The 27,538-nt window shown below is 48.0% G+C and overlaps 2 protein-coding genes across 8 annotated transcripts in view; one reads left to right on the top strand and one right to left on the bottom strand.

The window, feature by feature from the left end:
• The window catches only part of LOC119373948 (transcription factor IIIB 90 kDa subunit), a 55,343-nt gene extending 54,201 nt beyond the window's left edge, over window positions 1-1,142 (bottom strand). For both annotated transcript variants that reach the window (XM_049411306.1, XM_049411307.1), the window contains exon 1: window positions 1,015-1,142. The gene's annotated coding sequence lies outside the window, so the exon portion shown is untranslated. The remainder of the gene's footprint in view (window positions 1-1,014) is intronic.
• LOC119375116 (delta(14)-sterol reductase TM7SF2) lies at window positions 89-24,469 on the top strand (the record flags this gene model as incomplete). 6 transcript variants are annotated; one of them, XM_037645312.2, is given in 7 exon segments in its annotated part: window positions 89-1,812; window positions 7,737-7,910; window positions 11,956-11,997; window positions 12,092-12,124; window positions 15,993-16,422; window positions 19,918-20,192; window positions 24,275-24,469. In XM_037645312.2, coding segments are annotated over 6 exon segments (1,134 nt in total), but the record flags the coding sequence as incomplete, so codon positions are not given.
• Between the last annotated feature and the right edge of the window lie 3,069 nt (window positions 24,470-27,538).

Below are 27,538 nucleotides of genomic sequence, written 5' to 3'. Positions count from 1 at the left end.
CGACTCATCAAAGTACGCGCACGTAGTCGAGCGAAGGCTTTCCTCGCAAACTGTTAAAAGAAACTAGAGGTCGCAAGGAGGCAACACTGAGAAGGTGAAACACGAAACGACCGCGGCGCTTTTCCACACGTGATCTCGAGGGCGATGAATGAAAAGTACTGCGCCGCACTGGAAAACGATGACCGCTGGAAAGTTTTACTTCGGAGACCCCACCTGCCCGCATCTACCTGCTGACAAACTCAAAACACGACGATCTACAGCGCAAAGGCGCGCAAGCGCGAACAATATGTTGCATCAGCGAAGAAACTTCGACGCGGAATAGCGGATCCGGTTTGACGGAAGCGGACTACGTGAAGAAAAAAAAAAGTAGGCGTTTTGTTCTGCTTTTAATCGCTTCGTGTCGGCAAAAAGTCGCGATCGCGTTACGGTGGAAGAGACTACGAGAAAAAGGGACCCCTCCTGTCTTGTTCACCTCCGAAACCTGATGCACGGAACATGAAGAAAAAAATTCGCAAGAGCAGCACACGAAGTGACCGCCGCAACGTGTACCCACGTGGAACTTTTTCTAACGAGTTGAAAAGTTGTTCCGTGAAATGCTGATGAGTGTGATTTGCAGCATCTTAGATGATTTATTAGTGCCCGATATGAGAGCGTGTTTTCTCTCCCTGTACGGAAAACAAGAACGTGTATCAAGAGGTGCCCTCGTTTGCAAGTGCCGCGAGTGATGTCCCAGATTCGACCGAAATGCCGAAAAGTAATGTGGTCCGAATTTCCTATTTGCGTGTGTAAACACTCCGAGCGCTGCGTGTACCTTAAAGAAAAAAAAAGAAAAAAAATTTGACATCGAAGTTTTCACCCGGTGCGAATCGAACCTGGGACTTGCGGCACGGAGGTTCGATGCAAAAGGCATGGCGCCTCAACGAACACGGCCACAAGCGCAGAATCGAACGTAGGTGCTCAAAGATATGGTTATGCTAGGGATCAAATCTCGAACTGATACAAAAATAAGCTTACCAGTCTGGCAGTGGGGCCTGTTGAAGGATACGACGTCTCAGGTAGACTGGGGCCTACGCCAAATTAGCGAGGCACAGGCGGCGCGAGCCTTTAGTGAAGCCTGCAGAGAAGTTTTTTTCTTCTTTTCACGTCTTCACCACCGGCAATGTGATGCGCCTTGCGCGTGACAGGGAGTATGAATCGCGCTTCCTGCAGAGGTCTTAAAGAAGGGGAAACTGCGTTAAACGCCCGTGTGCCTATGTATCTGCGCAACCACGTAAGCTATCGCCATTCAAAGCCATGTGAGGGGACGGCAGCCGCCTTTCCAACATACGGCCAAGGGGGGCTGCAAATTGCAACATGCTACTAGAGCTCAAATAGACAGATGATTTTACTCCAACTCCGGTGCTTCGAGGCGTGTACAAATGGCTTAATGTCTCACTGCGCCATCTAGTTGAGGCGGTTCGCAACGCGAAGCGCGCCATTTTGACCCGCAAAGATGCGTGCGAGCCTGCCGCTTTTCAAACCGCATGTGGTTGTTACAAACGCACGGCATTGTTGACTCCAAATGCGTTCTGCTAAAAATAAAAGAAAGTGGACCGCCTCCTCCGTTTGCCCTCGCGGCTTCTCGGGAAGGCTCCGCAAACGCAGTCATGCGTGCGTGACGTCACGGAAAGTACGCCCAATGAAACGCGACGTTTTAAAAGTCGTCGCAAAAAAACACCAATAGCGGGGCACGTTACGTCCACTCGGCCAATGGCGTCTGGCGGCACCTTTGTCGTTGACAAGGCGTCGGTTGAGTCGAGCCTTTTGAACCGGGTAAGTCCACGCTTCAATGTTTATAATGTTATTTTTCGCTCTTTTTCTAACCACATTGTTTGTCCCGATCGTCGCTAACGCAAGCCGCGATTTCTGATCGCCGCAACACGTGCCTTTAACGTTGCATTTCGCGCGCAATCGGCGATCAGCTTGGAAGCCGTGTGCGCGCGTTCACGAGCGTCGAGGGGGCTTTTGAACGGATCGGCACCGGCAGTAGGTAAGTCGAGCTGCGCGAAATTTTGCCGACTACGCGCGATTACGGCAGCGTACACGCAACAGCAACACAGTGTGCGCGATACCGACGACTTCGTTTGAGACGCGAGAGACTTGCGATATCGTGCGGTGTCCCGAACTAGCGCGCTCGGAGCCGGAGCGACCATCCCAAACCCCTTGCCGCTCGGTCGCTTTCTTCAACTCGTTGCATAAGCAGGTGTTCGTCCTTACGGCGCTAATGGACAATGCATTTGCAACGCGTTTGAACGATGTTTCGGCCGGTTTGCGGCGCACATGCAACTCTCGAGGTCAAGTTCAGTGACCGAGCGTCTCTTTTTTTTATTGCTAGCGGCGTCGGTCAACTTATCGGGGCTACCCCCCTCGATTACGCTTTTCACTTGGCGCAATTTAACCGTTTCTTGTGGTGGGGTGGGCCGACAGTCGTGCGTATGCATTCGCAAGGCGATCGCCTACGAGGAGTGAACCGCGTTAGCGCCAATTTGTTCCGTTGCATGCATGATCGTTGCCTTGTGTAGCGGCGGCGTCGTTGCATCGCTAGGCCTAATCGTAACTTCGCCGAATCTGGTGTAGATGGCGGTAGTGGCGTTCCCGAGTTTGGGCCGTTGCGCGGTGGGCGTAGCCTTTTCCGTTGTGTACCGTTCAGTTAAGCTTGTAAACAAAAAACGTTCGCTAAAAGCGTGTTGACCAGTCCACGAGCCACGCTAATAGTCCCGCTGTGTAGATCGTTACCGCGAAAACTGCGCCGTTTTCGGAAAAAAAAATCGTCCGACTCGCGACTATCGACACCGTCGCTTCTTAGCGGCGCTTTTGAAAAAGCAGCGTTGTTGTGGTAACGGTACCTCGACTGACGCGGTACCGTTGATAACAGCGACGACAGAATAGTGTTGCGCTTTGGCGTAATCCATTAGCTTCACTTGCTAGCCTTCATTTTAAGTCTTAAATGAAACGATGACATCTTTACTCTCTCATCATAGCATCTATTTAACAGGCTTAATGCAGGTTCAACAATTCACCCGGTTCATTCCCTGTGTGTTTATGTGTGTGTGTATGGAGGGGAGGGGGGTGAACATATTTAGGACCATAAAGCACTACATACCTCACGCTGTATTTCATAAACTACAACTAGAACGGTGCAGCATAGACCTTTGCCGCGATATGGATGTATCCCCTTTATAGTAAAAGTGCTCATTATTTCTTTTAGTTGTCTGCAGGGCGCAGCACCACACCGTGTAGCTGCATGCTTGCAGTGATACTATAGTTACTTTCCGTTTATTTTTAAATGAAGAACTACAGGCAAGCAATGATGATACCGATTGTCATATTCTGAACAAAGCTTACGCTCTTTGAAGCATATCTCTTTTTGCAAACAATGCTCCTCGTCAGTCTTTCTTCCACATCCTCTCAAAAACTCTGCGATCGCTGCTCCGCTGTCAAGGCTGCCCTCTCCCGCTGACAGCACGCCTGGCATCTGTGACCTGGAATTGCCATGTGTGCAGCATTATTGAAAGGAAGGTCAGGCTAGATAGATGATGATTTTGTTGTACATGTGTATATACCTCTCGGTCACGGTGCCTTCAAATGGAGATGCGGCATATTTTTATATGTTCCAACTCAAGAAGGAAAAAGTTATGCACAGCACTAAATGTAAAGGCAATCCTTTGCTAACCAAAACCATTTGCATAAACCATTCGGGCATGGAGAACAAGTCGAAACAGTCTCGTAAGGTGTTCACTACCAGGTTCAGTTACCTTGACCAACGCAATTAATTTTTCTTCTTTCCTTTTTTCTTTTTTTCCATCAGAAGGCTGCCAGCATAACAGACAGTGCATCTTTTTGAAACAAACATTTAGTTAATTTTTGTTGTATAGCACGTCGTATATAAGAGACATTTATTCATAGATAGTTGTAATTATGAAGACAAGGCATGCGTACCATGATGGTCATTTGGATTCTGCTATTGGTGCGGCCGTTTTGTACACGCATTGTGGGAAGAGGGATGCTTGCGTCTGGCATTAAAGACGACATATAAACAAGCGTACACTTGGGTAGTCTGCTACCCAAGTGCACACTTCCCACAGCACTCATTTCATTTATAGGAAATACAAATTATACTTTTGACTCCTGAAACGCTTCAGGTCGAACAACTCACTGAACATTGCAGTAGCAATGTGATTGTCTGCAGCAGTACGCATCAAAATAAATTTAAGACAAATTGATTACGAGGCAGCTTGAACTCTTCCAAAGCAGAATGCATCCACATATGTGCACACTATGCCTGAAGGAGATGTGGTAACCTGGCCATCTCACAAAAGGTCTTGAGTTCAATCCCCAGATCAAGTCATTGTCATTTATTCATGTAAGAAAATCTTGCAAGAGTGTGCGCAAACATCGGGGGGGGGGGCTGTATTGTCGAAGGCTTTCGCTCATAAGTGTTTATCCCCGTTGGCTGTCTTCCTTCACTAACGATATGTGCAACATCATGATTGGCTAAAACATTGTCTCACAAGCATATTTAAGAGGGCCTCGCAACACTTTTTAAACACGTTCAGAAAACGCTGCTGATCGATAGTCGAGGCTCCTGAGAACACGTGAGCCAAACATTATAGTGCAGTACACGGCCTGGAATTTACAATTAATTCTGAGAGTAAGCTAGAAACATTTCCCTCTTCTCTCAACAAATGATGCCTTAAACCAAAATGACCGCACCATAAACCCAAAGTCCACGGCCATTGGCTGACTTGAGCGTTGTTAGCTGCATGGTTATTGCACAGCTGCCAAGAGATGCCGCGGCATGCCTATGCACACTCGTGATTGCACTGAAAATAAGCCGTCCGTTAAAAAAAAAAAACTAAGGAAAGCGCTCAAGGTCATGACGCATGCTTGGATACTTGGAAATGTACTAAAAGTCCAGTGTGTGTGTGTGTGTATGTACAGCACTCGTGGAATGAAATGCTCCATGAAAAACTTGTATAACAAGTGGGACGCACAATTGCTCAAGATAACCACACCGTGTCGTTGCGATTGGAGCCACTGAAGGTGGTGTTATCTCCGATGTGACAAGAACGAAAGACAGTGGAAATGAAAGTGCATGCATTACTTGGTAACACTTGTTGCTGGAGTAGTTGATACCAGGGCTGGGCAGTATCGCGATAGTATTTCAGAGATACTTTTGAGTATCTGTATTTCTGTATCGAGATACATTTGCAAAATGTATTTGTATTTCGGTAGTGAAATACTTTTACTGTGTATAGCTTGTATCGTGATACAATGCAGGACACGGGTATCTTTTTACATTTTCTTTTTGTCAGAAATGAGTTTACGCGTGTTTATAAGGGGGTATGACTTTTTTTTTTTAATTTGTTTTTGTGCCAAAACAAGCAAAGGCGCACCGCCGGTCGCCGACAGAAAGGGCGGCGATGCTTTCCCCTCAAGCACAGAATGGCCCATGTGGTAAAGCACGCGACGCCGCAGACAGCAGAATCGCGCAGGCAGTGTTGTCTGCTTCTGCCAACAAAAGTCGATGTCTCTCAATGGCAGTGCAGCTTGCCTAGTTTTTTCCTGGTGGCAAACCATTACTTCGTGACCCCCCGCACGGATACCGCCTTGGAACAGAGGCTTTGCAATGCTTCGCGTGCGTTCAGTTCTCAAAACGGCGGCACTTCTAAAAGCAGTTCCCATAGCCAGGGCGGAAGTGACTAGCAGATGGCTATCTTTGTCGCGCTTTCAGCCACCTCTCCAGCGTGTCAGGGTGCGTTCCTAATTGATCACAAGCGTGAAATGGTACCAGGCTCCCCCACCGCCAGAGGCGACTTCGCGTGTTGTGGCTTGCTGAAATGGGTGCTGGTAGCGTCTGTGTTGGTGACACCTTTATTGAAGAATGACCCTTTCGGCCCAGGCGACGAGTACTTGCTGTAGTTTCTGATGGGGCGCTCTGAGCAGCTCTCCCTGATTCCACGTTTGTTTAGAGAGCTTGCAAGAGCGACTTGGGAGGGCTTACACCCTCTCACCCCCAAGGAACGTGATTTTAGGAAGCCAATTTTTGGATTGTGCAGTTTCGACATATTGGCAGCGATGCTACCGCTGCGCCAATGTGCCCTGGCTGCTACAACCTGCTTGCACAAAGTGCACAACTCAATTGCCCGCGGTTTTGGTCTATGTTTATTACTTTTTAAAGAATTCTTCGGCTCAGAATGAATTGTTGAAGGCGGAGCACCTGCTCCAAAAGCTAGTTTTGCTGCTCCAAAGTGGCCTAAGCCAGTAGCATCACTGTATTGGGCTCCAATGCGCGTATGTAATTATGACCGGCCTATATAGGCAGCGGAATCCTCAGTCGTCTGACCCGGCGCCGACCGGGCCAGACTGCTGAGGATTCCGAAGATGGGGACTGACTTGGGCTTCTGAGCGGTCAGAACAACCCACATGAGGGAGGAAGTGTTTCGGTATCTAGATGGCCCGAGAAGAGGTCTCGCCGCGCTCCAGGGCTATTCGGCTATGAAGGCGGTATTTATTCACTATAACACGAATTTGTGCCTCTCTGCAACGCTACATAGACTTTTTTCTTTCGTGAGTCTTGTGCTGAGGCCGAATCGACGCTGTCTAGAAGAGAGCCTGCTTCAGAAGTTCACACAGCAACCTACTCAGCAAAGTCGATCTTATGTGCAAAGTAAATGTATACTTTTTCTCAATTCACTGATGTTCATTAGTGATTCGAGTTATTTGCTTAAACTATGCTATTTCTAGCATGGCTCATTTAGTTATCACCAAGCATGTCGATTTCGGTACCCAATGCTTGTTACTGTTGCTGTCAAATAGTGTATTTTTATTGTGATTTATATGTGTAATTATGTCATTATTACTAATTATGTACTTTGTAAGCTGCCGCCCCTCTGTGATGTCTTAATGGCGCTGAGGGTACTGTAATAAACAAATAAACTAAAAGTTTCAGTGCACTGCAACTTTATTTACACCATTATCCTGCACTTATAAATGTCTTTGCGGAGTACGAGAATCTTTGAAATAAAAAAGTATTCTAGTATCTGTATCGCAGTATCTGAATTCCGGAATACTTTTTTCGTCATATTGCAAAAGTATCTCCGGAATATCCCGTTACGCTAAAGGCAAATGTATCTCAGTATCTGTATTTTAGGCTTCCGGTCTATGTATTTCGATATCTGTATTCCGGAATACTTTTCCGAGTATCTCTGCCCAGCCCTGGTTGATACATGCTTACGGGAGTGCGAAGACGCGTAACCACCATTTGAAGGACACAAGCAAGAATGTGCCCTATTCTATTTGGTGTCCTTCCTATGGTGGTTACGCGTCATTTTGTGTTCCGGTACATGCATTACTTAGCCCTATAATCGGATACAACTTTAGAAGTCCGAGGCATTTCCTCCTCAAGGGCGAATGCTCGTAAGCCTGCACCAATGGGTGTCCACTGTGGACTGACGTCATGAACCAGACTGCCGGTGACCCCGCATTTGGAGAACATTGCCAAGTGCAGGAGCGGGACTATTTCTTTAGTCACGGAAGTGATCGGCTGCCGCGCTTCGGCTGTATGGGCGGGTCGTCTCCGGACTTAAGTTGTGTCCGACTATAGATTGATGCATTTTGTTCTGTGGGCATTGTACGTCCAGTGGTGCACTGTCTCTGGCAACCTGACTGACTCTCTCCGTTTTCCGTTGTCGCAGGCGTAGCACGCGAGGATGGCTCCCCCGAGGAAGAGCAACGTTGAGGTAGGTTCCCAGGTGGTTGTTAAGGATCACCCGCTGCCTGCGCGAGTGATCCACATCCAGGGCAACCAATGCCAAATCCAATTTGTCGACGACTCGATCGCCGTCGTGCACCTGTCGTCCGTCACGAAGGTAAAACTGCGCGGCATGCCCCGAAGGTGATGGCTGTGCGGTGGTTGCGGAGTGGAAGAGGATAGAAAAATGTGTATAGTGCTGCTTGTCCGGGCCTCCTCTATCACACGTACAATCCGTTGGACCAAAATCCAAGATCCGTGCATCAGGTCTGCCCTTTCGTCGTCATCATTCGTGTTGTAAATTTTCGCCCCAAAATTATTGGAGAAACGTTCCGCATTGCGATTGTACAGCTACTCTGATAACAACTTTTGGATGTATCTAATCGTTAGGGGCATTTACAAATATTCCAGTATCGAATTCTGTCTTATTTGATCCGGTCTTGAGATCAAACAGCCGCTATTCGTAAAGATGAGTACCTTCTTGAATGCTTCACAATTATCTCAAACTGTTAAGTGGGGCACTATTGTTTGGGGTTGGGCCGGCGTCTGATGCAAAAACTCGATGGGTGTGTACCAAGCAGCTCATGTATAGCAAGGGAATGCTAAGGGAAGTGAGGAGGAAGAGGGGAGAGGGTAAAGAAAGCATGGCATAGCCTTGAACAGTATAATTAGACAGTGGGTGTGTGCCAAGTAGCTCCTAGCGTAGCATAGCCATGTGTAGTGTAGTAAGCATGAGAGAGAAAAGGATGAGGGAAGAGGGTAAAGCATGGCATAGCCTTGTATATTTTAGCAAGGGGATAAGAAAGGGAAGTGAGGAGGGTAAAGCATGGCATAGCCTTGTATATTTATCAAGGGGGTGAGAAAGGGAAGTGAGGAGGAAGAAAAGGATGAGGGGAGAGGGTAAAGCATGTCATAGCCTTATATATTAGCAAGGGGATGAGAAAGGGAAGTGAGGAGGAAGAAAATGAAGAGGGGGATGGTAAAGCATGGCATAGCCTTGTACACTTTAGCAAGGGGATGAGAAAGGGAAGTGAGGAGGAAGAAAAGGATGAGGGGAGAGGGTAAAGCATGTCATAGCCTTGTATATTTTAGCAAGGGGATGAGAAAGGGAAGTGAGGAGGAAGAAAAGGAAGAGGGGGATGGTAAAGCATGGCATAGCCTTGTACACTTCAGCAGCAAGGGGATGAGAAAGGGAAGTGAGGAGGAAAAAAGGATGAGGGGAGAGGGTAAAGTATGGCATAGCCTTGTATATTTTAGCAAGGGGATGAGGGGAGAAGGTAAAGCATGGCATAGCCTTGTATATTTTAGCAAGGGGATAAGAAAGGGAAGGGTGAGGGTAAAGCATGGCATATCCTTGTATATTTATCAAGGGGATGAGAAAGGGAAGTGAGGAAGAAAAGGATGAGGGGAGAGGGTAAAGCATGGCATAGCCTTGTATATTTTAGCAAGGGGATTAGAAAGGGAAGTGAGGAGGAAGAAAAGGATGAGGGGAGAGGGTAAAGCATGGCATAGCCTTGTATATTTTAGCAAGGCGATGAGAAAGGGAAGTGAGGAGGAAGAAAAGGAAGAGGGGGGATGGTAAAGCATGGCATAGCCTTGTATATATTAGCAAGGGGATGAGAAAGGGAAGTGAGGGGGAAGGATGAGGGGGAGAGGGTAATGCATGGCATAGCCTTGTATATTTTAGCAAGGGGATAAGAAAGGGAAGTGAGGAGGGAGGATGAGGGTAAAGCATGGCATAGCCTTTATATTTTAGCAAGGGGATTAGAAAGGGAAGTGAGGAGGAAGAAAAGGAAGAAGGGGGATGGTAAAGCATGGCATAGCCTTGTATATATTAGCAAGGGGATGAGAAAGGGAAGTGAGGAGGAAGAAAAGGATGAGGGGAGAGGGTAATGCATGGCATAGCCTTGTATATTTTAGCAAGGGGATAAGAGAGGGAAGTGAGGAGGAAGGATGAGAGTAAAGCATGGCATAGCCTTGTATATTTATCAAGGGGATGAGAAGGGGAAGTGAGGAGGAAGAAAAGGATGAGGGGAGAGGGTAATGCATGGCATAGCCTTGTATATTTTATCAAGGGGATAAGAAAGGGAAGTGAGGAGGAAGGATGAGAGTAAAGCATGGCATAGCCTTGTATATTTATCAAGGGGATGAGAAGGGGAAGTGAGGAGGAAGAAAAGGATGAGGGGAGAGGGTTAAGCATGGCATGGCCTTGTATATTTTAGCAAGGGGATGAGAAAGGGAAGTGAGAGGTAAACCATAGCATAGCTGTGTATAGTATAACAAAGGGTGTGAAAGAGGGTGAGGAGGAGAGAGGGCAACATAGAACGACAGTGAAATAAAAATGACAAAGGAGATAAAGATGAAGAAAGAACTGAGTCTGCATTCGCCAGGCGGTGGCGCTTGCTTGCCAGGTTCACTGTTCACTCAGATTTCACAGGCATGGAACCGGCTTTAATTTATTTCTTTAAGTTGTGACAGGAAAGTTGCATTTCATGCTAGAGATGCATGTGGCATCGCGTCTACATACAACATAATTTGCACATCTTCTCATTCGACACAGAATCGACACCCTACCCTAGCCTGTCTCGCCTTTTTTCTCTGCCTCTTAGTCGTATGAGGGCTTGACGCACTTCACATTCTGGCAGCATGCCTCGCGGTGTGGCGCACATTTCACTACACCACGTCGACTGATGCGTGGTATCGCATGACGGGCACCTCCAAGCGCAGTGGCCTGCTTTGTGCCTGCAGGCAAGCAGCACTTAGCGTGCATGTTTTTAATGGCCTTGTTGGACAACTACCGTACATTATGGAATGACAGAAAGCAAGGTGTGCAAGCGCGGACTGGAGAGATTTATTGAGCGTGAAACGTCGTTATCCGGAGGATCACTATCTAATCATTGCGTCATTGTGACTGTGAGTGCACACAACATTCATTAACTTGCATAAAGAAGAACTGGCTACCTCTCACATATATGTGCACATGTGCGTGATTGAGAGGCGGTGCTGGCGTTCCTGAGCGTGTGCAGTAAGTTTTGGGTCTTTTTTTTTCCATCAGTGCAGCGCAATTTCTCTCATGTCCGTGTTTGCGCACCTTGTGTCATTCCACGATGAAATGCGTGTTGTTTGCTCATTGCGCACATTACAATATCGCAGCTTTCTGCAGCTGTGGTTCACTGGAACCACTCCCTCACCCCCATTTACTCTGCCTTTTAAGAAACCACAGAAGCACACCCTTAAATAGCTTCGAAAAACATGCTAATAGTTATTTGATAGGAACCAGATTTCATCAATGTTACAACTGAACATATGTGAACAAACAACGCAGTAGCGAGGTTTTGCCGTTCTGCGTTTCAGAGCAAGGTATCATTATGTGCGAGTTGGTCGTTGTGGCTGTTCGCACTAAGACTTGGTTTCCATTGCTAGAGTGCTTCTAAAAGGGTTACTTTTGGAAACAGACAAATGATTAAATGCATTAGGGCATTGTCGTTTAATAATGTTAATGCAAGTAAATATTCTCATACCTTAGGGAATGTTTCAAGATTGTGTAGAGAAAAAAAAAAGGTTTGATTGTCATAAGGGATTTTCTTTTCTGTTCTTTCCACTATGGGTTATTTAGCCAAAGATTATCTTTTGAACAAGAAATACCACCTATTAACTTCAGAATGCATTCAGTTAAATGAACTGCATGTAGGTATAGCACCTTAGGTGACCTATAAGCGTTTATTTGGGAACTTTGCTTGTCTCTAATGAAAGAGGCAGCCATGAATTGTGGTTAATGTGCGAGTCCTCACCTGAGATTCTCAGTGTGGAGTCCACCTCATTGAGCGCAGCTTCTGGAGCAAATGCGTCCACTCTCAGCACCCTCCGTTAGTTTTGGAGGACAAAAATGAGGGCGAATTGAGCACCTAGCAATCCCCGGATTTGTAATTACCGTTTTAGACCACAGTAGGAAGGGCAAGTAGGGAAGTTAGGACTATCTAGCACGAAAGAATTTTTTTTTTCCTCGTGGGGCTGTTGGGGTATGAAACGAGGGGGATCCCTGGAACAGGCAAATGCCCCCCCCCCTCCCCCTTCTCTACGAAGCACATCTTCCACAGCTCTCGAATACATATGTTGAGTAACATCCATCTGTTTTTTTTTTCTCTTCAAATCTTCTTGCACAGTCGAGTTCGACATTGGAGTCAACCAGCGGAGGCGTGGCCACGGTACATTCCTTCTCATTATCTCGCAAATGCGTTTTAACGTCCCCATATAACATCTACATATCGCTGCTCTTACCTCTTCTACTTCCTTGCGCAGCCACGCTCACCGTGGACGTCGAGCAGCTTATCTGTAAGTGACGGCACTAATTTCTTTCATTGCGGCGAAGCACTGAACCAACACCCTCTGTTTTTTTTTTATGCCAGTGCAAATGCTCTCTCCTCAACGAGGGAACCGTTGGTCCACCTTACTAGTTCAGGAAATTATCGTGGTGCAATGCCACCTAAAGGGTACGACTGCTTGCGTCACACGGGTGTCTGAGCGCGTTCCCGTGGAGATTCGGTAGATGCGACGTCCCTCTCCTACATCATACGCCTGTTAGATTTGTTCCTTCGCACTCCTTCCTTTGTGATTCGAAGCAGTACCACTGCCGCCTCACAGCGCTCGTGTGGCACATTTTGACGCCAGCACATGCAGCAGCGTCGCAGTGATGCGCCCCCATTGATAGTGCTTATAGTGCCACGAACAGAGATGCGCCATTTTAAAATAACCATTTCTCTTAGAGAGCCAGCGTGACAGCCAAGACAGTCATCATGAGGGATGCAAGATGCTGCTTCACGGATAGAAATACAGCTGAACAAAACATTACCCCCTCTGACTTCTGTCGCGAGGCACCACCTAGAGGGCACTCTCCCCCATGAACGCAAAGCAGGTGTCGAACGCTAGCCGACGGGGTAGGGTACAAAAGGACAATATGGGGAGGGTGGTGAATGATTGGATCGGGTGCATCTGACTGGCATTGAAGAAATGGAAGAGGCGTTAGCTGAGCAGGCGATTCTGTTGTGGAGTTTTCTCAGTCAGCTGAGTACCCCAGCTTGGCTGATAACACCGGTTTGAGATATTGAGTACGGATCAACCTAGCAGTTAGCAGCAGAAGGATCTCCGCATACCACACAGTAGACTGACGTCAACAGCGGTGATAGCGTCGTTTCAAGATTTTAGAGCGACGTCTTTGACTGATGCTGCGAGTCAAACCTTCTTGCACAGTCGCGTGCACTGTAGCGTGCGGAAGTGGTGGTTAGCACACTGTGTGAACGACCGAAACCAAGAAGGAAGCGTTCTCACTTCCCTCTTGATTTCATAAGCTGGAACCGCGTGGCTTGTCTTTCGTAAGTGGAAAACATGACGTGCTGCGAACACCTGCATTGCCGCCGTCGCAACGACACTCAGGTGACAAAAATGCAGCAACAGTCTGCATCGCGTTTTCCGGGTTGACAAACAAACATAAATTCGGATAGCATGAAATGTGTGCGTCCTTCAAACCTTCTCGGACAGTCGAGCTCGACATTGGAATCTGCCAGCAGAGGCGTGGCGGGATACAATTCTTTCTATTGTCTCGTGAAACTCAAGTGCATCGTAACATCCCCAGATCACGTCTGCATATCACTGCTCATGCCTCTTCTATTTTCTTGCGCAGCAACGCTCACCATGGACGTCGAGCAGCTTATCTGTAAGTGATGGCACTGATTTCTTTCGTTGCAGCAAAGCACTGAACAGCCAATACTGTTCGGAGTTTTCTCGGACAGCTCATGAACTCAGCTATCACAATTCCCGATACTGAGGACAGATTAACCTAGAAGTTAACTGCAGCAGAAGGATCTCCGCATATTTCCAGTATACTGATGTCAACAGTGGTGATAGCATCGTTTCAAGATTTTTGAGTGACATCTTCGACTGACGCTGCACTCTTGGCAGAAATCACTGTGGCGTGCAGAAGTTGTGGCGATCAGCACACTACGAGACTGAAGCCAAGAAGGAAGCATTCTCACTTCTCTCTTGGTTTCTTATGTTGGAACTGCCTGGCATGTCTTTCATAAGTGAAAAATGCGACGCGCGGCAAATGCCCACATCGCCGTTGTTGCGACGCCACTCGTGTGACTAAAATGCAGTGACAGTCCTGCGCAGTGTTTGCTGGTTTGGCAGACGATGTGAATCCCAAAACCGTGGATTGTGTGCATACACATTACACTTTTCAAATTACTGAACGCTGCAACAAGAAAAATTGTCGTGTAATCATTTAATGTTGCTTTATTCATATAGACACTATACAGTGACAGTGACAAGCGAAAGGTGGACACGATGTGCGGGCATACTTTAGGATCACTGGTGTGTTCTCATCAAAAGATTTCCATGACCGGAGGGCAGGGCCATCTGTTCGCATTGGAATAAACCAAAATGCCATGTGACTGCGCTTTGAGCTCACATTGGCAGATGCACAGGCAACGCTTTTTTTTTTTTACTCCGAGTGGAAACTCATGGCTGTGCTATTTCTGACTGATTATACCGGGTGCCCTTCAAGTGCACCATGTGGTTCCAGCATCACATTTGCATAACTCTCTCAATCGCCATTGTGGTATAACTGTTCATCTGACCCGAATCGCTAACTTTTGCAGAAATTAACTTGCAGACCACTAATAGTCGTCGAGGCGATTCTGTGTGGCGTCTGTCGCAGCATGTGCCTGCAGTGTCTGTCAGCTTTAGCATTTCAGAAACCAGCTGCAATGAAACAAAAAAATTCGTTATAGTATATTCGGCATAATTAAGCCCTTGGACGTTTCAGGTACTTTAGGTAATTCCAGCGCATTTCGAAGGAGTTGGCGCCGTCTTTGACAAAACACTATCGCATCAAGCAAGGTTCTATGCATGAGAGAGTGTGAAATGTGCATAGCGCAACATTTATGAGACGAGAGTAACCCCCTGCAGGACGGAAGCCGGTTGCAATGCAACGTGACGCTACTCTTCTGGCTGTGAACACCGCTGCTTACATTACCGTTTGTTTTCTCGCACAGTCCGGTTCGTCGTCACGGTACAGCACCCGTACCAGTTACACAGTGAGTGGGACGGTAACCGTTTTTCCTCGTTGTGCCAGAGCCGCATAACGCACTCGTTGCATGACGAACGTATACCTAGTCACCTTTAAGTAACTTGCGAATGCTGCTGCGCAGATCGTTGTCACCTCGCTGTTCGCGCGCAAGCGCGTCCGTGGCAGCAAATCACTGCTTTCGCTCGCTACGTCGGCATCTTGCAACCAACAAGTGGATTTCATTTACCACTGACATGTGGGTGGTAAATGAAATCCGGTCCTCACGTCGTGAAATGACGTTTGGTCTGACACAGGTTGATAAAAAACATATTACCGCTGTCCAAAACCTCGTTGATGTAGGGGAATAGTCTTTGTGCATGTCGGCGTGAAATGGTGCAACTGGTAATGGACGTTTTGTGAAGGTACATGACCCAAGCGTTGCACGTGCGCCGTTTCGTCGTGCTGTCAAATGTGGCCCCTGGTACTGACCTGGCATTCTTGGAAGGTGTGCTGCACTGAAAACCAATTTAACCTGTATTGGTCAGTTGTTGTTCCACAATGCAGGAAGCGCAGCTCTTGCCTTCGGAAGATGTTTGGTAAACGAGAAGGCACGAAAAGAAAAATATGAAAGTACGAGTGCCGATGCCACTTTGAAGTTTTTCACAACTTGCTGAGATGTCATAGATGTATGTTTAGGGCATCTGCTAGGGAGGCCTACATTATCCTTGTACTGGTAACAACAAATGAAATTGTGTTCTGAGGGAGCCACAGGCTTAACGTGACACGTTTCAGGAAATTTCGTTGGGCCATTGTGACCCAATTACGAGAAGATAGGCTGAAATTTGCGACTTCGAACCATTATTCGTGTGCTGGGTTTACAGTGCAAAATTCGTAAATGAAGTGTTGACCCTAATTTTCTCTTTTAATAACGAACCTGTGATTGGGAAATGAGCGACAATTTCATCTTTGAAAAATACTATGGGTGTAAACTGATTTAATGCTTCACTTTAGTGTCTTTTTAACAATATCCCAGCCCTAGCTGCGTATCGCTCGAGGGACTGCCACTTTTCTCCCAACTATCGTCGTTCATTCTTTCTTTTCTCTTTCTTTCTTTTCGTGTGTCCCTGCCCCGCACAGACCGAGACTTCGGTGACGGTCCGCAGCCGTACCACCCGGAGCCGCTCGTCGTCCAAGTCACCCGAGAAGAAGCGCGTCACGAGCCGCAGCCGGAGCCGCAGCGCATCCCGGGCCGCCGCCACATCCTCGAGAACGCCCCGGTCGCCGCAGAAGAAGGCCGCCGCGCCCAAGTCGCCAAGCCCTACCAAGAAGGCCAAAAGTCCGGCCAGGAAAAGCCCAGCGCCAAAGAGCCCCGGACGCCCGGCAAAGACTACACGGCCCAAGAGTCCAGGGCGGCCCAGATCACCTGCCCCCAAGTCTCCGGCGCGCAAGTCGCCGGCGGCCAAGAGTCCGGCCAGGAAGACTCCGGCTAAGACGAGGGCGCCGTCGAAGTCACCGGCAGGCACCGCTACCCAGCGGAAGAAGAGTGTCAGTCCTGCGAGAGAGAGAGGTGCGTGGAGTTCATTTTGCGGTCTGGTGGCTGTCGCTTTGCTCGTATGCTCAAGCTTTGCTGCAGCAGTGTTGAAGGAAAAGCCAACATTGCGGTTTTTATTGCCTTTTGCTGCAGTATACACTCAAACCTGACTCATTATAACGAATCCAGACATAATTTATCATTTATAACAAATTAAATGAAGAGTAGCCTCATCATACAGTGTTGCAAATGTACGTTTATAACGAATTTTCAGATATAACAAAGTTATTTTTGTGTCAAATGCGATGTTGTCATAATGAGGTTTAGTGTATGCCAAACAAGTTTTGGCCTGTGGTAATGCTGCTCAGGCACGTATGAAATGAAATGTGCTGTTTTAATTAAAGTGTGTCCCATAGGATAGATTCTGGCAAAAAGGCATTCCGGCATGCACATTTCAGGCATTAATTTTTCTTTCACAGTAATTAAAGGATCAAGCACTTTAAGAGGGGATGTGGCACTTAGGGACCGAAAATAAACCAAAAGATCTAGATTTCGCTGGCCACCTCTTCACGTTCCCGACATCATTGTGCAACTAGTTACAAATTTTCATTGCTGCATACCATCATCTTCTATCCATGTCTTACTTTAAAAAAACCAAAACTGTGCATCCTGCCCTTTAAATTGAGGGGCAAGCAAGCAATTTTTCATGCCCTTCCTGTGATGGAGGAGCAATGTCTTTTGTTCTGGGTTATCATTATGATTTCTTTTTTGCTTCTAAGATAAACAGATGCAATGTGACGTAAGGCAAATTTTGTTATAGTACTTTCATAAGAAAATGTTCGAAATGAAGTTTCTGTTTCGAGTATTAAATAAGGGCATTTTTAAATCAGGTGCGACAGACCACAACTCTGCTTGGAAATAGCCTAAAGCAATGATTTATACTTTACGACACACTACAAACATTCTCAGTGTATTCTGTGAATTGTACATTGTTGTGCAGGTTACAGTTAATTAGCTAATTAGGCCTTAAACAAAGAAGTAGGTGTTTGTGACATCCTGGGAAGTACTTCATAGAAAAAAAAACAATTGCATATTTGAAATCTGCACACAAATATTCAAAAACTTTGCAAGTTTCATCAAAATTGATCAAGAATTTTACAAAATGTTTTAAAGTGCCACGTCTTCATATCTTCCAACTACAGTCAACTGCCGATTTTTCGGACGCCCGATTTTCCGGACATGCTCGAAAATTCGGACACTATCGCGGCACCGTCACCAGCCCCATAGACGTCAGTGTATAAGAACGTCCTAAATTTCGAACGCTGAAACTCTTCGGTGTCCGATTTTTCGGACTTTCTGCCCGAATTGCAGGTCCGCAAGGCATTATTTGAAGCCCCCACCTCTGCCGCGTCTATCATCTCGTAGGTTCGAATCAGCGCTATTGCGAGTCGATCTGTTTGAGACAGTAGCAGAGTCCGAAAGTCAGCTTTGCCGCAATGCCGGAGCGTTATGGGGTGAAGCAGACCAGAAATTCAAAGGGGCCGCTATCGCGGCGCCGTGCGGCGATGTTACGGATAAGCAGCGGAAATGCACGGAGGCGTGATGGCGGCAGCTGGCAAACGCGCCGGTACGACTTAATCGCTGACAACCCTTACGATAAGCATCTTCAGTTAACTGCTCGGTAGTGCACGTGGCCTAGCGCAGTTGCATGCGTACTGCACGCATTTAATAGGCGAGAGCCCAAATGCGCCGCGCTGCCATTCCTGCTGCCTCTTTGTGCGAGACCGCTAAGTGCGCCGCATAGACGCGTTGCCTTCGCGGACGAAACCAGCTCGCCATTGCCGCGCCCGTGTGCGGTCAAGAACTAAGTGCGCATCACGAACCCTTTCATGATAAATGCGTGCGTACGATACAGCAACAGTAAAGTGACGGTGTCAGTTTAGTTGGCGATGTACTGCACACAACTAGAAACGATCGGCTTGATACGGCAGCAAATGCTGCGTATCAGCGGCGATGTGTGTGCGCATATGCGCACACGCATCGGGGAATGCCGGACGAGTCGTCCGCTCTTCCGCCACAGTCTTTGTGTTCCGCGTCATCGTTTAGAAACGCTTCATGCGAGATAGCCGTAATCTATTCCGCGCTTTGCTGTTATCAGCGGCGCTCATCACGAGATGTAAAAGTGGCGGTTGGCACGTACGTAGTTAAGCGGGGTTCGCGGCAGGTACCGAATGTATTTGCGAGAGCGTGGGCGCGCACTGAAATGCCTGATAATTGTACTGGGAGGCATTAAAGCTATTTCGGACGTGGCTGTGGCGATTTGACCACTTAAGCGGAATAAAAAAGCATGAATTTGTTTTTTCGGACTGCCCGATTTTTCGGACGATTTCGCGGTCCCTAGGGAGTCCGAAAAATCTGCAGTTGACTGTACACACTGTGTCCGTAGAGCCATGGTGCACTTTTGACCATTCACAGGAAAGCAGGATAGAAATGTGAAACCTCCACCAAATCAAAGGAAATCGCTCCTAGTTTCCATAGTATGACTTGCAAGGGTGTGCACACACAGCTGATGACGCAGCACCATGAACAGCACAGCAGCTGATCGGCCCATGCCAGTCAAGATGTGGACGTTACAGATAAAAGTTCAGTGTGTGCTGTGGCTTGCTAAGTTCTGTCACCATTAGACGTTTACTTGGGCAGTTATGTGAAGCAACATGGAGTGAACCTATCACCGACCCATAATCATTTCAAACAGGGAATCCCAGACGTTATTCTCTCTGTTACACCAGGCTTAACCGGGTATCGGAAAAACATGAATATTGTCACGTGGTCGTGACGTCGATGAAGACAGCAGTCGGCGTGTCGAAATGAAACTGTTTATTTGGCCGAACTTGTGGCCGGGAAACGAAAACTCACGAAAACGAAAACGAAAACTACAGCAATACACGCTGTACACTGATAGCGGCGAACTGTCGGCCGTTGATAATCTGCGCATGGCTAGAACGCGCCGTCTTTTATACATCACGCATCGAACTTTCCAGTCTTATCACTGGTGCTCGCGCAAGCTCCGGAATAATCTAGACTATTCGCGTCCTGCGCGCAATCTTAACAAAATGATCTACTACAATCGCGAAGCTTCTCGAACACTGCGGCATGGTCAGTGTCGAGCGCTGCTAACCGTCCTTTCTGGTCAAACCCGAATACATCAAAATAAAACAAGAAGTGGGCGTGGCAATATAGTTTAGACGTGTTTAGGGCGACAAATGGGTTCCACGTTGAACTGCACTGAACATTTCTATCTTGCTTCGTTGATTTCTTCGACTGGTCAAAAGTGCATCGTAACTTTACGGACACACTACACCTTTGAGTATTAGTACTCAGTGGATGTTTTATGACCTCAATATCTACAAGTGACTCCGTCTCTGGAACCAGTGCAGCTACCACACACAGCATGGCACTGAAACGCTCCCGTTGCCCTTGCACTTAGCGCGTGGCCTCTCATGTCCTCTCTTCTACCATTGACTATCGCAGGTGGCGACTCGCCACGGGCTGGCCCTTCGCGCATCCCGGTGTCCTCCTCGTCTTCCTCGTCATCGCTGGAAACCGCCTCGCAACCACCAGCTCGCAGCCGCGCGAGCCTCTCCACACCCCTGGGCACCTCCGCCTCGCAGCCCGTGGTGAACCTTGGCGCCAACTCGATTACACGACGCGTTGTGAGCTCGCCCGCAACGGGCACGGCGCCACATGTCTACAGCGTGCCCGGCGTGCGGTCTTCCCCCCGCATCGCCACCATGCACTCGACCTCGGTGAGTAGTGGCTGGACGATTCTTTCTCTAGGCCGTTTCACGTGACACTAAAACGCAGCGATTTTCCGGCTGCGAATTCACTCACAACAAATATGCAACCAATCTATCTCCTCACAACGGTCAGCTGCAAGCACAGGTTGGCAAACTCGCTCATGTGTTGACTCACTCACTTGAATCGAGCTGGGAGTCTGAGTGTGGGTGAGTAGTATTTTGATGAGTTGGAGTCCGAGTGAGCCCACTTGAGAAAATTTTTAGTCAGTCCTAGGCGCAAAATAAATTTCTTGGGTGAGCTCCACATTTTTGGCCGACCTATGGCTGCTAGCGACCAACGTGGAAATTATTCGCTCTGCTAGTCGCGGCAGAGTGATTTATTTTGGTTGGGTCCTGTTGAAATTGCGCCAATTCGGCTGAACCATCAAAATTGCGACTAATTGTTTGTTATGGTTATGGCCACTGTTGCGCACGTCAAATTGAATTTATATTGTAAAAGTGTTTTTAAATGAAAAAACATGTGTGCTTCTTGGTATCGTTCAGGAAAACTTAATATTATAAACACAAATTTCTACGCTGCATTTGAAAAATTATGCGGCGTCTACCACCAAGAATGGCAGCGAGCAACCTTGCGCACCACGCAGTTACAGAGTGAAAATTTCAGCCCATGTGAAATGAAACTGCCTTTAGCGGCGGTTGCGAACAGAGCGATGGGAACATTTTTTCTGCAATCGTAGCGTGTGAATTGGCCTCGTCACCATCTTTCTTGCTGGCCTGCGTGAAATCGCTAACGACCTTGACACACACTCGTGCACAGGTCACATCCTGGGATGATCCGCTTGTTACCTACAGCGTAAGTACACCTAAAGAGACTGTTCTTTGAATGAAAATGCTTTGAGGATTTATGTACTGAACTTCCATGTAGGACGAAGCTGTCAACATTTACTCTGTTTCTCCGCAGAGACTCAAGCGCCATTTTATTTCCTGCATTCACCTTTTGCTCTTTTTCTTTCTGTCTTTTGTTTGTTTTTTAATTACAGGACAGCGAGAGCAGCGTAAGTTTGTTCGCCAGTCCATTTTATTGTTCCCTTTCTTATTTATTTTTTTTTCTTACATTGGTAACGGCTTTGGAGCACAAGAAAATGCACCCCTGTACATCGTTGCTCTCATACGCATAACCCGGCCACTCCCAGTTTCATGCTTGAGGGATTTTGCCAATAACCGTGGCTAGCATAACGTCCTGAAAGAACGATAACGATTGCTAAAGTTCCATCCAGCATGTTAACGTTGAAGTTTCTCGCAATAATACCTAGGGGTAAACTTGGTGCCACCATCTGTGTGAGTTTACCTGCAGGTGTTGTGCCGTCATGGGAATGGGCTGCATGTTTCTGCGAGACTTGCGTTGACTGGCGTCGAGCGGGGCCCGACTTGAAACGTAGATATGGATGCGCGCAAATGAGAGGTTCCTTAAAGGGACACTAAAGGCAAATATTAAATCGACGTTGATTGTTGAAATAGCGGTCCAGAAACCTCGTAGTGCTGCTTTTGTGCCAAGGAAGTGCTTATTTTGAAATAAAATCACGTTTTTAGTGGTGCGCATCGCGTTAGCGCGCTTCAAATCTACCGCCTGAAAATACGACTCTCATACGTCACTGCTGCCGTGCCCAACGTTGCCCGCTTTTACTGCGCGGCCGCCAACACTAGTAGCAGCCGAGCGGAAGTAGCGGGACCCACAGTAGCAACAACGGGGAGCTGAGGCAAAGACTTGCTCGGATGGGCACATTCAAAGCCGTCACCAAGTTGCGGTTGGTCTCGTAATCCTCAGTACGAAAGTGCAGCGAACACACACGCAGAGGTTTTGACTGTTCAGCACACAGGCGCAATGGCATGACACTAAGCCACTTCGAGCGTAAGGGTTCATTCCGCGGCACCCAGTGAAAAGACACACCGGTTTCCTTGCTGCAGCACTGGCGTTGTGCACCATTCGGGCATCCGGCAATATCACACGCATGCGGCATTTTGTCGAACTTTCTGTCAGAGCGACTTTCACGAGCGCGCAAAACACGCACGGCAGTACGCGATCCCGAAACTACCACTGAGACGGGCGAGGCACAGTTCGGCGAAAACGGAACCTTTGAACCATGTTTGAACCACGCGCGCCGTTCCCCATGGCAACGCCACGGAGGTTTTGTTTTCCATGAATCAAGCGGAAACGAACAAACAGCATTTTATTACGCCTTTTGTTGCTCGGAATGTTCTTTTTTTACTGCTGCTAGTTTGATTACTAGTGATTTATTGTAGGCCGACTTCCCTACGTCATCGGGATCACTTCGAAAATGTCCCACTCGTGGCGCTCATCATGTGATACATTTAGCTTAATTTCTCGGTAAGTAGGGCACTGCTGTTGATAATACTGCCGTTTTAGAAGTTGTCATACATTGGGCTTTCACTCTGACATAAATTGTTATTTGCCTTTAGTGTCCCTTTAAGATGTTCGTAAATAGGCTTTCGTTGATCGGTGTTACATACTTGAACTAACTTTACCCACCTGCAGCACGTATTCATGCGTTAAAACAAGCAAAAAGAAAAAAAGGAAGAAAGTGTTGACATACTGTAGCAGAACCAATGCTTATCTCATAGTCCATCCTCCAACATTACCGGTCACTCGGTGCATTTTGCGTTCGATAAAATTTTGCATCCAAGCAAGAACACCCAATTAAATTAAACATGCTTTTGCGTAACACTAAGGAAAGACAGCTGTTTCAGTACAAAATGAACTGTTGTGACAGACTGAACACTGCTAACCAGGCACATCGTTAAAGGTGTGTTTGCTCTCCACGGAATCGCACCACTCTTAATCAAACATGTCCTAGCGTGCCCGTGTGTACAACAGTGTACAGTTCCAGATTTCCATCTAAGGTGATTGTAAGAAACTCCATGGTGTTAAGAATAGGTAGTGTAGCGTGTGTTTTCAGTGTTGTGCTTGCTTGGCCCATGTCAGTGATGTAATGCTCCCTTTGCTAACACCAATTGTGGCAGGTTTGCAGGTATCGACAGCGTAGGATGTTTTAAGGGCGAAGCTCCTCTTAGTCTAACCTTGTCACGCGTAAGGCGTAACCGGCAGTATACTACGACCTATCGCCGATCCTTTGCAAACTGCCCACCACTTCGTCTTTGCAAACATCCCACTACGATTCATCACCAATCCATCACTTCACCGACCATAAAGCCGTTGTAATGAAGGGGGAACGGAAGCCACGTCCAGCTACCACTTATGATTAACAAAATTTCTTGTATAAATATATACAGTGTTTGTCACGTCTTTGATGATGTACTGGGCTATCGCTTTGATTACTGCTGGGTGAAACCACTGAAGATTTCACGGTGTAACCATGATTGCTTCAGGAGCTTCGCCCAAGCTCTTCATCATTCACCCGTGGATATGCTGTGAATTTTTTTCTGATGTTTCTAAGTGCAGGAGCCATGGTGATGTTCAGTGAATCAAAACGAGATTATCAGAGTATGCTGGCATTCTGCGTCTACTTCACTTACTGCCTCTTCAAACAATACTCCTCACAAGCTTTTAAAAGGGCCTTTGAAGAAACAGTTTTTAAGCGGAATGCACGAGACAACTCATGCGGAGGGTCCCTCAATGAAAAGCCGGTGTAGGGTACAAAAAAAACCTCGTGACCTCTCAAGCATGGCTTGAGCCACGCAAGCTGCGCACTCACTTGGTCTTTGCAGCATTCGCTTGACTAACGAAAGTGGCGTTCACGTGGCTGTAAACATTTTTTTTTCCAATAGTTTGCCCTAATACATAGTAGACTATGAAAGTTTTTATAAGCTCAAATCACGTGACTGCGCTAGCTGCACATTCGCTTCATCTTTGCGGTGTTCGCATTACTAAGAAAGGTTAACGAAAGCGAAGTGGCATTTGCCCGATATAAAATGGCAAAATAGCTACACCAGACGGCTTTTGCTTTCGAGTTGTCTTAGGCGAATGTATAAGGGCCCCTGCGAGTCTTTTAAAAGGGTCTTTGAAGACGTTGCCCGAACAAAAGCTCACCCGTTCTGCACGGTTCTCATCGCAGCTGGAAGAAGACGAGGAGGTGGTGCCGTCGACGTCCAAGAAGAGCGTGGTGCAGTTTGTCGAGCCGAAGGGACGCTTCCAGCTCCGCATGCCGCAGGTGCGGCTGCCCTTCCGCCTGGGCATGTCACTGAACGCCCTGCTCTGGTTCTTCCTGATGCCGTCGCTGGCCTTGGTACTCCACCTGCTCTGCCAGAAGGTGAGTGGGCTGCCACCACTTCTGGCGTTCTTCCTGTCTTCTCACTCAGTGCATGCCTCGGAGCGTGCTGCAAAAGTTGCTGCAGTCACACCGTCGCGATTGGAGAGAGGGGGGGGGGGGGGACACTTCGGAATTGTTTCGACCACCTGGGTCTCTCTCTCTCTAATACTCTAGTTACACGGGCACATTAACCTAAGTTACGAAAAACCTCAGTTAACTGGAGTAAACTACAGTTAGCGCCAACTGCAGTTGGCCCACAGGAAAAGTTGTCCTTAGGTCCTTGGGTAACACAGGAAAAGTTGTCCTTAGTTTGAGGCTGTGTATCGGGACATGTGACACTCAGTTTTGCGAATAAAAATAAACGTTCAGCTGGTTTTCATAAATATAGTGGCAAATACAATGCATTTCCTTTCAAATAAATCCTTGCTTGCAGCTGCAGTCCCCGAGCACATTTCATCGTATGTTTTGACAATACTTGGCATGAGTAAAGGCTGCTCTCACAACTACGGGAGAAGTCATCTTGTGGTTGGTGTGAAAGCCAAGACAACCCGTTGCTTGATACGTTTGGTATCTCCGTGTTTGGTGCATGGCCTGTTTTGACGGACTGTTTCGTGTGTCAGCGTCTCTGTTGTTGAGAAAGGCCAGTTGACTCGGCTTTGGGAAGACGTTTCGGCCTCCTTTAGAGCCCGCTGCTTCGACCACCAACATAGGGGCCACCGTTTTGTTAGTTAGCTCCAAACTGAGGTGGTCTGCCTCAGTTTGGAGCAACCACAGTTAAGGGGGGACGCGGCTTTCGTATCGCGAAAAATGGCAAAAAAATCGATTTCTTGAAAATCACATTTTCAGTTTCTGTAGCCCTTTTTATATCCGATTCCAAAATACAGTGAAACCTCGTTAATACGTACCTGCCGGGAACGCGGCATAACTACGCACTAAACGGTAGTACGCATTAACCACCAAGTACAAATTTGCCTCTCCTGGCGTACGCCATCGCCGCCAGCAGAGAAATAGAGTGCCACAGCAAATATTGTCTAAAGTACCCATCGCAAAGCCTTTTCTTTCTTTTTGCCAAAGTGGAGAAAATATCCTAGCACTCTCGCACGACCGCCCGATAGCGCGCGGCGGCCACGCCAAAGAGCATTTCGAAACTATTAAAGGGTCCGGGATACGCAGTGACCGACATAGCGACAAAACGGACAGTGTCTGCATTCCACAATATATGTGTATGCGTCTGTACCGCGATCTGTTACTAAACGAAAACTGACACGCGATACGGCCGCGTGGAGCCGATCGTCTCCTGGGTAGTTGCGTGCAGCGCGTCGCCTGCTCGGCTCACGTACGCCGTCACTACCGGGCCGCTTGCTGTACCGCACGCGCGCATCAGTCGTGGGATTGTTCTTCGTGCCCACTTCGTTCCAGACCGTGCACAAATAAAGCGAGTAGCTTGTTCGGTTAACGCAGCGATGTAGAGCTTCCTCCGCGACGCTGTAGCGGTCCTGGCAGCGAACGGAGGCGCGTTCGGTGGTCGCCTAATAAAAGCGTGCAATATGGTTACAACAGCGCTACGCTTGCTGTACCGTACGCGTGCGTTTAGCGTGATAGCGTCAATGCAGCGAGGTTTCGCGGCGTCCGCGACCCGCAATGCTCAACTCCGCAACAGCGATCTGCTTTCGTTTCTACAAAGCGGTGCGCGCTTGAACACAGCCCAGCGCGTTGAGGTTGTCGCCAAGTAAAAGCGTGCAGTAGGCTTAAGGTAGCGCTGTGTTGCACGCGCGCCCGGGCACATAGCTGAAGATACTTATTGTGATAAGGTTGTCGGCGATAAGTCATGCTGGCGCGTTCGTCGGTGGCCGCCGCCTAGCCTTCGTTCTTTCCCGATGCTTACGTGCAAAGGCGTCGCCGCAATCACGCGGAAGTCGGAATCGGTGATCGACCGATCTCCGCACTTCTAGAAAACACGGAAAACCTTTGGCGGCACATTGTGGCGTCGAGAATTTCAGCGGTGCAGTAAAATTTTATGGCACAAAAAGTTATCTCGGGCGCAGGGTACGCACTAACCGGTAGGCATAGGGCGAACCACTACGGCTTAAGCGGTCAGCGAATGCATTGGGCTCTATGGGGCTCGGTCGGGGATTCGTCGCAACTACGTTTTAACCGTTAGTACGTTTAAAGCGGGTACGTATTAACGAGGTTTGACTGTATCTTCACCGAAAACCGCGTAGAAGTGCTATAAAAAAAATTGTTGCTCCTGCCGAGGTGGCGGAAATTATTGGGGAAATCGTAAAAAAACACTGATTTTCAAAAAATCATAGCTCCGCAACGACGCCACCGGGCGCCGATATCTTGGGCTCATCGGAAAGCGCATTTCTCCGTCTTCAAATTCCCCGCCGCAGCTGGCTCCTCCCTTCGAAAACAAGCGCACAAAAAGCAAATGTTCGAAGGTCGTTTCGAGCCCTCCGATTGGCCGCGTCCGCCATGTTGCCCCAGCGCGCCTCGCCATTGGTCCGATGCTCGCTCCGGGGGATCGTCGTCTGCAGCTCGTGCGTCTCGAGCTCACGGCTGTCGAAAGTCGCGCTACTTCGTTGCGTGTTCGCAATCGCTCTGTGTTCACGGCGTCTACTTTGAACAAGAACTACGTTTTAGTTTGGAGCTACTAGCGGAAGCTCGGTGGGATTACGATGGCACGCCGCACTCGTAGCGAACATCGCAAACGCGCGTCTCGGACCGACTTTCTAGCGTTGACTCGTCGGATCCGTGGTTGGAGGTTCTGCTTATGCGCACTTCGGACATCGTGACGAAGATGATCGCAGGACGACTCTTTGTACTCGCGACCACGCATTACGTACTTTGAAACATCGGGCACCGCGGCCGGCGCGTCTACTGCTCGGAGTCGTCACTAGGCCTAACTCCGCTCACGGCGTCGGCACACGAGACGAACCTCGAACTTTGCGGGCAAGAGCAACGCGTAAGCGGACTCGCGGCAGTGTGCTTCTTCGCAAGGAACGAAGCGCTTCCCCCGCCGGGTTCTCGGTACAGCGGATGGTCATTTTACGCATCGGCAGCGGACCC

Source organism: Rhipicephalus sanguineus, chromosome 11 (assembly GCF_013339695.2).
Source record: "Rhipicephalus sanguineus isolate Rsan-2018 chromosome 11, BIME_Rsan_1.4, whole genome shotgun sequence".
Classification (NCBI taxonomy): Eukaryota; Metazoa; Arthropoda; class Arachnida; order Ixodida; family Ixodidae; genus Rhipicephalus; species Rhipicephalus sanguineus.
Note: the sequence above shows the minus strand (reverse complement) of the source record. Positions and strands in the feature narration are given on the sequence as shown.